General features: G+C 46.5%; 1 protein-coding gene across 1 annotated transcript in view; it reads left to right on the top strand.

The window, feature by feature from the left end:
* KLF12 (KLF transcription factor 12) overlaps positions 1-12131 on the top strand; it is a gene marked incomplete at its 3' end in the record, with an annotated part of 258378 nt that overhangs the window by 154106 nt on the left and 92141 nt on the right. Inside the window, exon 3 of the mRNA XM_079549022.1 lies at positions 10784-11327. Within this exon, the coding sequence (XP_079405148.1) occupies positions 10784-11327 (544 nt within the window). The remainder of the gene's footprint in view (positions 1-10783; positions 11328-12131) is intronic.

Here is a 12131-nt window from a genome sequence, read left to right as displayed (position 1 = left end):
AAATGCATTTACACTGGACCCATTTTTATTTCAGTCATTCCTGGTCCCTGCCTCTCTTTCTAATGGTACCAACTGGTGCTGTTTAGAAAAGGAGTAATGGGAGTTACTGGAATAGAGTCTGGCTCAGCCTAATTCAGGAGTGCAGTCTCTTGGGATCTTATTTTCACTCTGAACACAAAGTTCCCTTTGACCCTAAGCAATCATTTCTCAAGAATTGATGGTAAGCTGCTTTTAAACTCATGCTCCCTATGAAAAACAGGAAGATCTAGCTGTCTTCTTCAGCATGACCTCTTGGATTTGTCTAATGAATCCAGACTGTACAGTCACAGAATCACAGAACAGCCTGATTTGAAAAGGACCACAGTGATCATCAAGTTTCAACCCCCTGCTATGTGCAGGGTGGCCAACCACCAGACCAGGCTGCCCAGAGCCACATCCAGCCTGGCCTTGAATGCCTTCAGGCACGGGGCATCCACAACTTCCTTGGGCAACCTGATCCAGCACATCACCACTCTGTGTGAAAAACTTCCTCCTAATATCTAACCTAAACCTCCCCTGTCTCAGTTTAGAACCATTCCCCCTTGTCCTGTCACTATCCACCCTCATAAACAGATGTACCCCCTCCTGTTTATATGCTCCTTTCAGTGCTATCAGCAAAGGAAGGCTCAGAGCAGCAGCCTTGAGCAAAAGGCACAAATGCCTGCTCTCTTGGAGCTTTTCCACTCAGAAACACAATATTAACATCTTTTACTTGGCTTTAATTTTTAGCTGTTTCCCTTTCCGATTCTACACAGTAGTCTGTCACCACCACTTTTGTTATTCATTTGTTTATCCATTTGTTATTTTGAACCTACCCTGAGTTTCTTTTAGTGTAGGTGCTGGAATATTTCTGGCTGTCTGGATTTCACCCTGAACACATGTCAGCCAGAGCTGAAAGCTGTTTCAGATGGGCACAGATATGTGCTCGTAGCACCCAATCTCCTCCTTTGGGTGCTGCTGTGGCAGGCATAGCAGAATTTGTTCATCTCACCCTCCTGTAACTCTTTGACAAAACAGCATCATCCTGCCTCAAATTCCTGCTGCCAGAGCAGGACAAGGTGGGGCAGCATGATGACAACTGAGAAGGGTGTGTGCTTTTTTGGTGATGTTTGAAGAGTTAAATATTCAGCAATTTATTTTTTAACTTCCTGTCCTCAAAGCTGGCTTATTTTATAAAGGCTAAATTTAGTCTGTTCAGCTTCCGTCATCAAGGGCAGCTTTTTTGGTCTGCTTTCTTACAAGCTGACCTTGAGAGAGTGCCGCTAGAAAAGAGGAGCAGTTTGAAAGCTGACAGCTGATTGTTGAAGGGTTGTAAACTGTGCTGTGGAGAGCAATAGCACTCCACAAAAGCATGAAGCCTCATTGAAACCCAGCACCCTGTGAACTTTATGAGCGTAAAGGTGCCAGGATGGACTGCTAGAAGCAAAATGATCTCTGGTTTTGTGCTGCCTTTAAGCTCTGCTGTGCGGACAAATGCTGGTGCTGAGAGGAGGTTGCCATAAGAGAGCAAGAGCGGGACTGGTCTCTTCTCGCTTGTGACAGGTGACAGATGAGGGGAAATGGCCTCAAGTTGTGCCAGGGTAAGTTTAGGTTGGATATCAGGAAACACTTCTTTACAGAAAGGGTTGTGAAGCACTGGAATAGGCTCCCCAGCGAGGTGGTTGAGTCACCATCCCTGGATGTGTTTAGAAACTGTTTGGATGTGGTGCTCAGGGACATGATTTAGTGGAGGGTTGTTAGGGTAGTATGGTTAGGTTGTGGTTGGACTCGATGATCTTTAAGGTCTTTTCCAACCTGAGCAACTATATGATTCTGTCATTCTATTAGTAGGGTGACGGTGTGAAAAGGAGCTATTACAAAATATGGCCCACAGTAAGCTACGTTCAGGACACTAGAAAGATGATGTGTAGATGGGCAGGAAAGGGTGGCCATCCAGCAGATAATTCTTTATCAGCCCTTGCTGTAATGTGCTCCACTCAGGGCGTGGTGACTGGTTGTGTGGCTGGCTGCTTGGTTTTCCATGAGAGATGGGAAGACAGGTAGTAAGGAATGCTTTATCGCGCAGCCAAAAAATGCTTTGTGAACTGGGAGATCACATGCTGTGTGTGCCTGGCAGCATTTATTAGCAGCCAGCAAATGAAAGGGAGCACTGCAAGGATACTGGGTACGGCTCTGAAGGGCTGGCACAAAAAGCACAAGCCAAGACCAGTGACCAGCAGAGGCTGCAGCATTGTTCAGAACCCTTTCTAGCAGGGAGCCACGCTAATCTGCCCTGTGCTTCTGTTTCTGCCTGGAAACTATATCCTGGACTGCATTAAAAAGGGGGTGGGCGGCAGGGAGAGGGAGGTGATTGTCCCCCTCTACTCAGCTCTTGTGAGGCCCCATCTGGAGTACTGCGTCCAGGCCTGGAGCCCCCATTACAGGACGTGGAGCTCTTGGAGCAGGTCCAGAAGAGGGCCACTAAGATGATGAGAGGGCTGGAGCACCTCTCCTGTGAGAAGAGGTTGAGGGAACTGGGCTTATTTAGCTTGGAGAAGAGAAGGCTCTGGGGAGACCTCACTGTGGCTTTCGAGTACTTGAAGGAAGCATATAAACAGGAGGGGGAACAGCAGGGGTGTTGAAACTAGATGATCTTTGAGATCCTTTTCAACCCAGGCCATTCTGTGATTCTCTGATTTCGACTGATGGTTGATGGCCCCATTGTGCAGACGTGAGGGCAGGGGCTGGGGCTGCTCCTCTTCCTGACACCAGAGGCAAAGAGCACTTTGGGAGGAGGGAGCTGCATGGAGACACATGCCCTTATGTTCTGCTTCCGTGGGCTGGGCTGGGGGCCAGGGCAGTCCGCTGGGTCACAGGGACCTCCAGCTGAACCCCCCTCCTGACCCACTAAGTGCTGTGGAAGCTGCCAAACTCCCAAGAACAACACAAATGTTTCTGGGAGATGGCTGGGAAAAATATGTTTAATAAATATTTCTACAAATACAGCAGGAGTAAGAGGAGGGCTAGGGAGAATCATCATCCCTTGCTGGACACAAAGGGCAACCTGGTCACCAAGGATCAGGATAAGGATGAGGTACTTACTGCCTTCTTTGCCTCAGTCTTTAATGGTAAGACTTGTACTCCCTGGGAACACAGCCCCCTGTGCTGGTTGATAGGCATGAGAAACAGAATAGGTCCTCCGTGATCCACGATCAGATGGTTTTGGACCTGCTCTGAAAGCTGGATGCTTATAAGTCCATGGGGCTGGATGGATTGCATCCTAGAGTGCTGAGGGAATTGGCAGATGTGGTTCCCAAGTCCCACAGGGCTCAGTACTGGGTCTGCTTCTATTTAACATCTTTAATAATGACTTTGATGAGGGGATTGAGTGCACCCTCAGTAAGTTTGCAGACAACACCAAGTTGGGAGGGAGTGTTAATCTGCCTGAGGGGAGAAAGGCACTACAGAGGGACCTGGATAGACTGGATTGATGGACCAAGGTTAACTGTATGAGTTTCAATAGGGCCAAGTGTCAGGTCCTGCATTTTGATCCCATCAACCCCAGGCAACCCTACAGGCTTGGGGCTGGGTGACTGGAATGCTGTCTGATGGAAAGGGACCTTGGTGTACTGATGGACATGTAGTCTGACTGAATAAAACCAGTGGCCACACTCACTGTCTAAGGACGTGAACAGTCAGATATTGGTTAATAATGTTCTTGGAAGATTCCAGGTAACAAAGTGCTGAGAGATAAGCCATCCCTTTTCACTGAGGTTCATTAGAAAAGGTTTTCTTATACTATGCCTTTCCAGCAAATAAACCTAATTTCGTATTTAGAGGTTTTGTTCTAATACAGTCTAAACACTGTGGGGTAATGCTATGGGGTGATGCTATGGTGCAGCTCTATGGGTTGTTGCTATGTGGTGTTGCTACAGAGCAGCACTGTGGAGGACATTTTGTGGCTGAGCTGTGGGGCAGTGCACTGGGGCAATGCTATGGAACAGCACTATGGCATGGAACTGTGGAATGGCACCATTGGCTGATTCTAAGGGACAGTGCTGTGGGGCAGAGCTATGGAGTGATGCTATGGGGTCACAGTATGGGGCGACACTGTGGGGGTAGTGTTATGGAATGACATTATGGGACAATGCTATGAAGCAGCACTAGGGGGTGATTCTATGGGGGTGACACTACTGAGCAGTGCTACGTGTTGACAGTATCTATGGGGCAGTGCTATGGGGTGATGCTGTGAGGTAGTGATGCAGGGCAGTGCTCTGGGAAGACAATATGGGGTGACACAATGGGAAAAAGTTTGGTGTGACCCTATGGGGTAACGGTGTGGAGTGACTCTATGGGCCAGAAGCCAGTGGTACGAAGTCGTATTATGGTGTGATGCTAAGGGATGACACTATGGAGCAGCGCTATAAGTTGATATTATGGAGAGATCATAGAATCACAAGGTTGGAAAGGACCTACAAGATCACCTAGTCCAACCATCCTTCCATCACCATTGCTACCACAAGCTACTAAACCATATCTCATAGCTCCTCATCCAGACGCCTCTTGAACACTGCCAGGGACAGTGACTCCACCACCTCCCTGGGCAGCCATTCCAGTGCCTGACCACTCTCTGAGATAAAAAGTTTTTCCTTATGTCTAATCTAAATCTTCTCTGGTACAACTTGCGGCTGTTTTCTTGGGTCCTGTTTGTTGCCTGGGAGAAGAGGCCAATCCCCTCCTCATCACAACCTCCCTTCAGGAAGTTGTAGAGTGCAGTGAGGTCTCCTCTGAGCCTCCTCTTCTCCAGACTGAACAATCCCAGCTCCCTCAACTGCTCCCCATAAGACTTGTGCTCCAGACCCCTCACCAGTTTTGTTGCCCTCCTCTGGACACGTTCCAGGGCCTCCATGTCTTTCTTGTGGCGAGGAATCCAAAACTGCACAGAATTCTCAAGGTGTGGCCTCACCAGTGCTGAGTACAGGGGGATGATCACTTCCCTGCTCCTGCTGGCCACACTATTTCTAATGCAGGCCAGGATGCTGTTGGCCCTCTTGGCCACCTGGGCACACTGTTGGCTCATGTTCAGCCAAGCATCAAACAACACCCCCAGGTCCCTTTCCTCTTCACAGTCATCCAACCACTCATCCCCAAGCCTGTAGCGCTGCATGGGGTTGTTGTGGCCAAAGTGCAGGACCCGGCACTTGGCCTTGTTGAACCTCATCCCATTCACCTCAGCCCAGCGATCCAGCTTATCTAGATCCCTCTGAAGGGCCTCCCTACCCTCAGGCAGATCGACACCACCTCCCAACTTAGTGTTATCTGCAAACTTACTGAGAGTACACTCAATCCCCTCATCCAGGTCATCAGTAAAGACATTAAACAAGATGGGCCCCAGTACCAACACTACTGTGGGGACACCACTCGTAACGGGTCACCAACTGGACTTAAGTCCATTAACCACTACCCACTGTGCACGGCCCTCTAGCCAGTTTTTTACCTGTAGAAGGGTGTACCTGTCCAGGCCACAGGCAGCCAGTTTCCCCAGAAGAATACTGGGAGAGACCGTGTCAAAGGCTTTGCTGGAGTCTAGGTAGACTACATCAACAGCCTTTCCCTCATCTACGAGTTTGATCACCCAGTCATAGAAGGAGATGAGGTTGCTCAAGCACAACTTGCCTTTCATGAACCCGTGCTGGCTGGGCCTGATCCCCTGGATGCCATGCACATGCCGCATGATCTCACCCAAGATGACTTGCTCCATAACTTTCCCTGGTACCGAGGTGAGGCTGACAGGCCTGCAGTTCCCTGTATCCTCCTTACGGCCCTTCATGTAAGATGGGAGTCACATCAGCAAGCCTTCAATCCTCCGGAACCTCTCCAGACAACCAGGAACGCTGGTAGATGGCAGAAAGCGGCTCGGCAATCACCTCTGCCAGCTCCCTCAGCACCCTAGCCAGGGTGGCTTGACTATGGCAAGGGGAGAGGGTCACTACGGTTTGGGGGGGTGCAATCTCTGCATCTTTCTCGCAGAGTCACACCACCAGTCAGTCTCCCTCTCGCACTCTCTGATGGTTCTTAATCTCTCTACCTCCTTTCTAAGCTCCACCACCAGGCTGAGCAGCCCATCTATTTGCTCGCACCTCACTCAGGTGGCATCCTTCCCATCCTCCCCTGGCAGCAGCAGGCTCAGGCACTCCCTGCAGCCAGAGACCTGAACCGCCACATTTCTGGGCAGGCTCTCCGTCTGGGTCGCCACAGTCTTCTTGAGGCAAGCCGTCTGGTAGAGACCATGTTTGAACCTGCAGTCTCAGGGTCTGTCAGTAGGAGAGCGATCTCCTGAGCAAAGACAAGAACACTGACATGTCCTGCCACAAGACCCACCTCCTGCATCTACTGCTTCAGTAATAGGCAGTGTGGGCTGCACTAGTACTCTGACTTCCCTCCCTGTTATTGGTAGACAGTAAAACCCTTTTCTCACCTTTTCTGATCTGGCACACTAGATGGGCAGAAGCTAGCTTTCTCCCTCCCAAGGGCTGCTTTTAGCCTTGTAGAAAAGGGTCAAGGTCAAGCTCAGAGATAAGAGTGGACAGTGCCAGCTCCATCCCTGCTGGCTCAGCAGCCCGCCCACCTGCCAGTCCCTCCAACACTGGCATAGTGCTTTTGTTGGTTTCAAAAAAAAAAACCTAAAAAGAGCTTTTTGGTTGTCCTTTTTGCTTTAGGTCCCTTACCCAGTGCAATCTTACCTGCCCTGAAGCTGGTCTCCACAGCAATGACTTTCACATGGTAGGAAGGTGTTTAAACTCCACTGCGATTGTGCTAGCTCCGCCTCTGCTGGCTCAGCAGCCCACTCACAAGCATATAAACAGGAGGGGGAACAGCTGTCTTTTCAAGGGTGGATAGTGATAGAACAAGGTGGAATGGTTTTAAATTGAGACAGGGGAGGTTTATGTTAGATATTAGGAGGAAGTTTTTCACACAGAAGGTGGTGACGCACTGGAACAGGTTGCCCAAGGAGGCTGTAGATGCCCCGTGCCTGGAGGCATTCAAGGCCAGGCTGGATGTGGCTCTGGGCAGCCTGGTCTGGTGGTTGGTGACCCTGCACATAGCAGGGGGTTGAAACTAGATGATCAGTGTGGTTCTTTTCAACCCAGGCTGTTCTGTGATTGTATGAAGACCAAGTGCTGGGTTCTGCACTTTGGGCACAATAACCTCAGGCAGTGTCAGGCTAGGGGCAGTGTGGCTGGATGACTGTGTAGAGAAAACAGACCTGGGGGTGTTGGTTGTTGCTCGGCTGAACATGAGCCAACAGTGTGCCCAGGTGGCCAAGAGGGCCAGTGCCATCCTGGCTTGTATCAGAAGTTGTGTTGCTAGCAGGAGCAGGGAGGTAATCATCCCTCTGTACTCCGCACTGGTGAGGCTGCACCTCGAGTACTGTGTTCAGTTTTGGGCCCCTCATGACATGAAAGATATTGAGGCCCCGGAACATGTCCAGAGAAGGGCAGCAAAGCTGTGAGTAGTCTGGAGCACAGGTCTTATGGGGAGCTGTTGAGGGAGCTTGTATTGTTTAGTCTGGAGAAGTGGAGGCTCAGAGGAGACCTCATTGCTTTCTATAAGTACCTGAAAGGAGGTTGTGGTGAGGTGGGGGTCAGCCTCTTCTCTCGTGTAACAGTGATAGGACTGGTGGGAATGGTCTCAAGTTCTGCCAGGAGAGATTCAGGCTGCGTGTCAGGAAATACTGCTTTTCTGAAAGAATGTCCAGGCAGTGCAATGGGCTGCCCAGGGAGGCAGTGGCGTCACTGACTCTGGAGGTGTTCAAGGAACCTTTAGATGTTGTACTGAGGGACAAGGTTTAGTGAGAACTATTGGTGATAGGTGGTCAGTTGAACTGGATGATCCTGGAGGCCTTTTCCAACCTTGGTGACTCTATGATTCTGTGATGCTAAATAGAGCTCAGGCACCTTAGTTTAAAATCCAAGATCTTGGAAAAACATCTCCATCGTGTTTAGGTCACTGTCAGGGTGCAAGTTGTTGGAGTAGTGTCTATATTGACTACTGTCAGTACAAAATATAACTCATTTGTTTACGGTTTTTATCTTAAGAAGGAGGCACAAACTGTTACCAGCAAGGATCCTGCTGTGTTTTGTAATGTCAGCTGAATTCAGCTACAGATGAAGTGTATGAAAGCACAGACAATCTTACTTTTAGAGTTTTGCCAGTGAAAGGAGGGTATAGGAGCACAAACCAATTTTATTCTTTGTAGACATTCATGAAGGCAGTGTGAATTTTTCAAGTTTCATCTTACTAATGAGGGCTGAAATAGTAATAGTAACTGTATTGCATAGTACATAGCAGCCCCAATCATGTACAAGGACTGATCCAGAAACCAGATGGAAAGAGTGTACTAATGAAAAGCGGATATAGTGTAGGGACTGTGTGATAGGAAAAATAAATATATAAAGACTGCTAAAAAAGAAAGTGATTTACATGGTAGCCTACTGTTACATGGTACTTTTCTTTCTTTTTTTTTTTTTTTTGTTCCATACAACAAATGAAGAAAGAGCTTTAAGACTGTGGTGATACATGAAGTGTGTTTTACCTCAAAGGCAGTTGACTTTTTATTCATGGAAAGAATGCTTAATGTGACTTCTGTCTGTTGTGTTTGCACTTGCAGTGGTGGCACTGGCTTTGTACAGGTCTGGGGTCCTGATACTACTGAGGCAGGCAGCACTGTCACTGAAATCTGCCTCATGCTCCCAGGGGAAGCCTGGATCAACATGCATGGGTTCCTTCACTGTCTATCTGCCCTTCTTCAACCAGGAGCTGGCAATTCGTACTGCTTCTAAATGCTGTACCATACCCTTGCCCAGCCTTGTGCACAAGGAGATGCATGAGGATCTTGCATCTCTCCTGTATATGGGTTAATTCCATCTATCCCCTTTTACTCAAGCCTTTAGGATATATGATTGAAGGCAACGTCTTCTAAAGGTTTTGCCATACGGTGCGCAGGGTATCCCTTTCCACCTTGTCTTCCCTCTGCCACTGGTCTCTTTAGCTGAGCAGACCCAGGCTGCTTGCCCACTGCATGTGTAAGACTTCTGTCAGCTGTTGTCAAGATTTGAAAAGTGACCCACTTTGTGCTATGTATGTTTTATGGTTTTGTCTTTATCATCATACATCCAGTGTACCTAATGCTGAATCTCATTACTGGCAGTATGCAGGATAAGGTGTTTCAGGGTAAGTTGTAAGCAATCGTCACTGAGCAATTACAAACTCTTCTACCTTTTTGAAGAAGAAATTTTCACAACCTTGCCACTTGCATTTGTTACTCACTTTGAAAAGTGACCTGTTCTTTATGGTGTGTTCTTTTTTAAGCAGAAATCCCCATTGTCTTTATAAATGAATTTTTGTATTACCGCAGAACATCAGGGTCTGTGGCCGGATGAATTGGGGTCTCTTTGTTTTAAGTTGATTTGTATGTGAATAGAGCAGGAGACGTGCTGTTCCAGAGATGTTCTTGCTTTCAAATGGGGGGAAGTGTTAGGTCCAAGAACAAATCTAAATCAACTGAATGGATGAGGTCTACTAAATATCTCATCTTTCATAATGCTAGGGGTAATACCCACTTAGGCTGTTGTTTTTATAGCTTTTAATATTAATGCTTCTGTTTTCCTTTTGCAATTGAAGTTCATTCTGTGATGAAATCTGGCTCTGACTCAAAAATGTTGATTCTCAATGAAAATATTTACCGTGGTAGATTATAAAAATCCCAAATTTAGATTTATAGTTTGCTTGATTGTTGGCCTATCTAGAGTGGGTGAACTGAAATGTTTCTGGGTTACATGTGTCTGCCTTAATATTTTTAGAAATTGCATAAATACTGTGGTCTAGAGAATGAGGGAATGCATTTGGAGCTGCTTAGGTACCATAAAAAGATGACTTATTAGATCTGTGTACGGAAGAACTGTTTTGGATCAGAGTTTGAAGTAGCTTGGCAAGCTTTTTGATCTGTGTTGAGTTGCATACTGCAATAGGGAATGGATTGTGTGTACCTGTGGCAGTGTGCCTGCAGAGAAGCACTGCTGCAGTGTTGTGCCAGGTAAATATTAAGTGTTCTCTTACTACCGGGTTATCAATGGGCATTTCCTTTCTTGCTATTCCTATTGCAAATTGCTTGGAAAAAAAATGTTTTTGTAGGGTAGTTACTAATGATGTGCTGTCATGAAAGGAAGATGTATCAAATGGGCTTCTCCAGGGATCTATCTTTGGCCCAATATCATTATCCAAAAATTCTGTTAACCACATTGATGATGAAAATGAAGAATAAAGCTATCACAGGTGTCACCATTCTAGAATAAATTTAGACCAATTAGCTTTGAAAGAGTTAGCCTACGCCACAAATGTGTTTTGCAAAGTCAGGATTTTTTTTTCTTAATTAGTTTATAAAATAAATTTTCAAAAAAGAGAAAGTATAACAATGAGAAAAAATATATATGACGTTCTAACTCAAATAAGAATTGCTGCTGCAAAGAATGAACAAGTGATTAGACTTGTTCTTTTAAAGGTCACTTATGACAGAAAGATGAAGCGAGGTCTGCCTGATCTAGAAGAATGTAGACAAGCAGGAGAACTTACAGTCTTCAAGCATTTGAAAAGTAATTTAAAAAATACTGGGGACCATCGCTGTTGGAGATGACACGTTGGGTGTTTATGTTGCCTTTAGCCACATATGTAACTAAAAATATGTCCTTCTGTCCTTCCCCAACAGTCTCCAAACGTCCACAACTACCCAGATATGGAAGCTGTGCCCTTGTTACTAAACAACATGAAGGCAGATCCCCCGGAGGATTCATTATCTACAGATCATTTCCAAACACAGACTGAACCAGTGGACTTATCAATAAACAAAGCCAGGTCATCCCCTACAGCAGCTTCATCTTCACCAGTTTCCATGACAGCATCAGCCTCCTCCCCTTCTTCTACTTCTACTTCTTCTTCTTCCAGTCGACCAGCTTCATCACCCACAGTAATAACGTCGGTATCCTCAGCAGCATCTGTACCATCAGTATTAAGTCCAGGTCCTCTTGTGGCCTCTGCATCTGGTGTGGGAGGTCAGCAATTTTTGCACATTATCCATCCAGTTCCACCTTCAAGCCCCATGAACTTGCAGTCCAATAAAATGAGTCACGTGCACCGTATACCCGTTGTGGTACAGTCGGTACCTGTTGTCTATACAGCCGTGAGATCACCTGGGAATATGAACAACACTATAGTAGTGCCACTGTTGGAGGATGGGAGAAGCCACGTCAAAGGTAAGGTAGAACTGGTTTTGTGTGTCTGTGGCATCTGTAAAATCATTCTTGTATGAGGAAAACAGAACAGCCTTACAAAACTGTTTACAAGCTTGCTGTGTCATTTGCCAAAGTGACATAGAACTTCAGCTACTCACAGAGGACCTTTACAATTCTTATCCTCTGTGCTCTTTAAAATAAATTCCAAAAAAATAGTTGAGGTCAGCTGTGATGTTAGGTGCCTCATGTCAAGTTTTGTCCTGTGAGAAATAGATCATTCCTAGGAACTGAAGAAATAGGACAACGGAGTAATGACAGTGTATAGAATATCATTGAAGGACATGAAAAACTCACCAGGTGATACAAAGCTCAAAAAACAAGAGCAGGAAGGAGAGTCAGAGAGATTGTTTCCATCAAAGAGAAAGCACTTGTTCTCTTGGAACTGAGAAGGGAAGGTTTTTGGAATAAAGAGCAGGTTTTATTAGGCTCAAGGAGTGGCACATTTTGAATGAAGTTACCTCTTCCAGATTAAACAGCAGGAGGGAAGGAAACCACACAGAGTGCTGGGAATGAGTTTTGCAGACACAGGATATAAGAGGCTCGTGGAGGTGTGAGGAGAGGAGGAAAGCACATGCCAGAAGGACAGATATGGTTGTAAAGCGGAGTCCAAAGAACACAGAAAGGGGATATGGAGAGCAAGAAAATATGAGAAAGTAACAGCTACCAATGCAGCAAAAAATTGTTAAGAGATGATGATATAATGGATAGAGGTAGAAAAGAGAAAACAGATGTGCCCAAATGCCTTGAAAAGTACAGCCTTATAAA

This window comes from Tetrao urogallus (assembly GCF_951394365.1).
Source record: "Tetrao urogallus genome assembly, chromosome: 1".
In the NCBI taxonomy this organism is placed as follows: Eukaryota; Metazoa; Chordata; class Aves; order Galliformes; family Phasianidae; genus Tetrao; species Tetrao urogallus.
This window is presented reverse-complemented; position numbering and strand designations above follow the sequence as displayed.